This window comes from Mercenaria mercenaria, chromosome 17, assembly GCF_021730395.1.
Source record: "Mercenaria mercenaria strain notata chromosome 17, MADL_Memer_1, whole genome shotgun sequence".
NCBI classification, from domain to species: Eukaryota; Metazoa; Mollusca; class Bivalvia; order Venerida; family Veneridae; genus Mercenaria; species Mercenaria mercenaria.
The window spans coordinates 28,455,163-28,459,252 of NC_069377.1; the positions used below are offsets into that span (position 1 = coordinate 28,455,163).

The following is a 4,090-nucleotide window of genomic DNA, read 5'->3' on the forward strand; positions in this document are numbered from 1 at the left end:
GTTCTGAAACATCCCACATGCTGAGATTCGGATCTAAGACTGTGTAGCTTTGTGTATGGGCACTGTCCCCGTTTCCGGGTGACATGTGGGCATTGTCCCCGTTTCCGGGTGACATGCTCCACATGCTACTGTTCCCGTCAGGGCCTAAATGGTTTGGTGTATTGGAGCTGCCCTCGGACCTTGAGGGCAAAGTCCCTGTGTGAGGAATCAATAAGAACCAAAGTGACGCTGTGTATGGGGGTAGTTCCCACACACAAGTGGCATGTACCACCCGGTAGGATCCCAAACATGACCCAATTTACATGGTGTATGAGGGCTTGGGTGGTATTGGTTATCTGCATAGGCGGTTACCCCCGGCATCCCGGGGGGTTGTCCCCAACTGGATTGTGTTACCTGTGGTGGACCCCCACTAGCCTGATTCCAAGGTAAAGGATACCAGTGTGCGGGGGTAGTGTGGGAAGCGTCCCCCACAGTTTGTGCTGCAGGTGGAGGGTGCCAAGGAGGAGCAGTACCAGAGGGTAAGCCTCCATGCACGGCTGTCACTGCAAATAAGCACCGTGGACCCCCAACTGATGGCATTGAACTTAGAGGTTGCCAGGGGTCTGGGAAGCTTGTCTTTGGTCCCTGATAGGTTGGGTTTGCTGGTGGAGGCCGCCAAGGTACGGGAACTGGCAGTGCCATAGATGGTGGGTACCCTGGTGAAGTAGTTTCAATTGACCCCGTGGGCGGTACCCCGGTCTGTGGCATCCAAGGTGGGGGTGTAGTGGGTGTTGTACCCACCAATTGATATACTGGTGCTCCAGACAGGACATGACCGCTGTGTCCCGAGGTGCCTGGGTAGGTACCAGGTTTAGTAAACAAGGGTTGGCAAGCGCCAATGTCCTCCTCATATGTAGGAAGGACATCCTGGCCAACGGTGGTTGGACGTAGCCCCTGGGGATTGGACGCTTCAGCACCATAAACCCTTTGAGTATTATTCCCTAGGTCCCTATACCTAGGTGGACAGGGATTTTCGCTATTGAAACACTTAATCTTGACGAGACATTGGGCCTCCACCTCCCATGGTGTTTCACAAGGGGTGTTCTTGTTTGTTTGCTCCCTGGGGAAGGGTGTAACCCTAATTACGAGGGTAGAGTTTTGTAAGTATTTGTCTTTGATTGTAGTGTCTTCATCACAGTCTAAAATCTCTAACCTTTCCTCTTCCCCCTTAATATCAAATTCCTCATCTTCCCACTCAAATGAACCACCCAAATCATAATTGTCAGTGAACATTATCCTCTTGATAATATCCTCCCCAATGCTGATGTTAGGCAATTGCATGAACAGATCATACTCTATGTTGCCATACATTTTTCTGTGCACGGCGATTGCCTTTGCCCCCTCCCGGGATAGACCCGGAATTACCGACCGCATATCAAATATTTCAATGAAATTTATGAATATCGGGTCAGAAATGTCGGGTAATTGGTCTTGATGCTCCATGTTGAATGAAAACAAAACAAAACAAAACAATGATTTACCAAAGTATTTATAAAATCAAACAGCGTACAATACAATTTTGCGGCCTACGAACAGTAGAATACGCAGTATGTCTGCGCAAGGAAACCGGAAACCGGGACCACGCCGCGTCCCGCGCGCAGATGTTCTGCGCAGCGGTTTTCCCTAACACAATTTATAGACTATTTTATTCCAATATGCCAGAAATACCAAATCAAAAATATATTAGAAACGTATTTAAACCTCCCTTATAGAATTCCCCACCCCGGGATGACCTCCCGGTACGCTATAAGTTTATAGCTATTAGGGCCCCAATGCTGATGTTAGGCAATTGCATGAACAGATCATACTCTATGTTGCCATACATTTTTCTGTGCACGGCGATTGCCTTTGCCCCCTCCCGGGACAGACCCGGAATTACCGACCGCATATCAAATATTTCAATGAAATTTATGAATATCGGGTCAGAAATGTCGGGTAATTGGTCTTGATGCTCCATGTTGAATGAAAACAAAACAAAACAAAACAATGATTTACCAAAGTATTTATAAAATCAAACAGCGTACAATACAATTTTGCGGCCTACGAACAGTAGAATACGCAGTATGTCTGCGCAAGGAAACCGGAAACCGGGACCACGCCGCGTCCCGCGCGCAGATGTTCTGCGCAGCGGTTTCCCTAACACAATTTATAGACTATTTTATTCCAATATGCCAGAAATACCAAATCAAAAATATATTAGAAACGTATTTAAACCTCCCTTATAGAATTCCCCACCCCGGGATGACCTCCCGGTACGCTATAAGTTTATAGCTATTAGGGCCCCGGGCCCGTAAGGTCCGGGGGTAATGACCTAAGTGGTCGAAGACTCACAAAACACGACAATTCCTTGGGAATTGGGGACTTTTGGATAATTAGCGGCGATGTATTTCGAGCCGCTAGTACCCTACTGTCACCCAAAAACCTTTGTAATTTGGCGGATGTTGGCCCGAAAACCACTCTGACACAATATAGTGATTTTTCACTATACAGGAGCCGAATTGCAAGAAATACAATGTTATCTGGCTGCTTAGCTTAACAGACAACAAGGATGGAAAGTACATACACAAAAGCGACTACTTACAACCGAAATATATCGAGGCTGCAGCAGATTTATGAAGAGCAATGCAAAACACGTCCACACAATAGGAATGCTTGGACTCAACTGACGCTGGTTGGCTGGAATCCCCGCGTGCTGCTAGAGGTGACGTCACTTCTGCAGGTCGGCGACCCCTTCCATCACTGATCACAGGCCACAATTCACTACAACAATTACAAGAAGTATTCAGTAGAATCAGTATGCAAGACAATTACATGAAGACCTTGTGACTCTGGTGCCAGACAAAATTACAACAGTCAGTCATAATGTTTAGTTAGATATTAAAGTTAAAGCCCTGATCATTTTATAAATATAACCATGCCATGAAAGTGACTGATTAGGAATAGTTGAAACACATCTATTGTCAGCTTCAACCAGTAATTTCTTACATGTAATGTCAAATCAGTCCATACATAAAACTTCTACATGGCATAAATTTTGTTTTTACTTGGAAAGAGACAGTTTTTTCCAAAGATTTTCATGTTAAATTTGCATACTGTTCACTTGGCCATTATTTCTGGATTCCTCACCATTTTGTACTGTTCTTGGCAAGTGACAAAAAAACACTTAGTAAAATAAATAAACTTTAGATACATTTTGTTTTGAAAGCCTTGCCAGGAATTCAAACCTATTACTCTTTTTATAGAAGTCTATGTGCTAAATATGTACTGAGCTAACTGCCCAGGGCATTTTTATCTCACATTTCAGCCTTTTTCAGTATTTTTTTTTTCATTTTACAGATCAACCACTGAGGATTGTTTGGCTTGATGCAATGACCTTAAACAGTGAAATGATTTTCCAGGAAGGGCTATATACAACAAGCTGGATTTTATGGGGGATTGTAAATTTCTTCATACATTTTTACAGTTACTATACTGCTATTCTAAGAAAGATAAAGACATTAAAGTAGCATAAACATAAATGATACATTTCATTCATAACCATTTAAGAGAAATGATTTTGATTATAGACCCATTCAACAAATATGTGTAATATATTAAGAAGTGAATAAGTAATGACATACAATAATTGAATATATCATGTATGTATTTTTTCATATTTCAAAATTATTTTTACAGTATTTGTGTTTACATTAAGTTTGATTTCATGAATTGTATGTCTAGTCTGTAGGAATCTTAGCTAGTTTATGTATTCTTGAAAAGCTACTTTTTCTGCATGAATACTGTAAGATTCTTAGATGAGTTTATACTTATCAAATCTGCTTTCATTCAGCTTTTAACAAAAAGACTCTAAGCTTAAAAAGATGCTTTACAGTTTTTATATTCTGTAACCTTATACTAATCTTATTAAAATGAAGTTCTAATGTTGATAAATTTTTGTTTTGCAGTGATGAAAGAACTATGAATATGTAAATGGGAATGAAACATAAGGAATTAATATGTTCTACTGATCATCCAGCTGAAATCATGCCTGTGGAATAGAGTGCATGTCACA

The 4,090-nt window shown here is 41.8% G+C and overlaps 1 protein-coding gene across 1 annotated transcript; it reads right to left on the reverse strand.

Annotated features, from left to right (window-relative positions):
* Window positions 1–207: 207 nt before the first annotated feature.
* Window positions 208–1,350, reverse strand: LOC128549945 (amyloid beta A4 precursor protein-binding family B member 1-interacting protein-like). Its single transcript, XM_053527736.1, has one exon. It carries the CDS (start codon window positions 1,348–1,350, stop codon window positions 208–210), a length of 1,143 nt encoding a protein of 380 aa, XP_053383711.1.
* Window positions 1,351–4,090: the final 2,740 nt, after the last annotated feature.

Coding starts and splice junctions, on each gene's coding strand:
- LOC128549945 (XM_053527736.1), bottom strand. CDS start 1,350: ATGTATGGCAACATAGAGTATGATCTGTTCATGCAATTGCCTAACATC.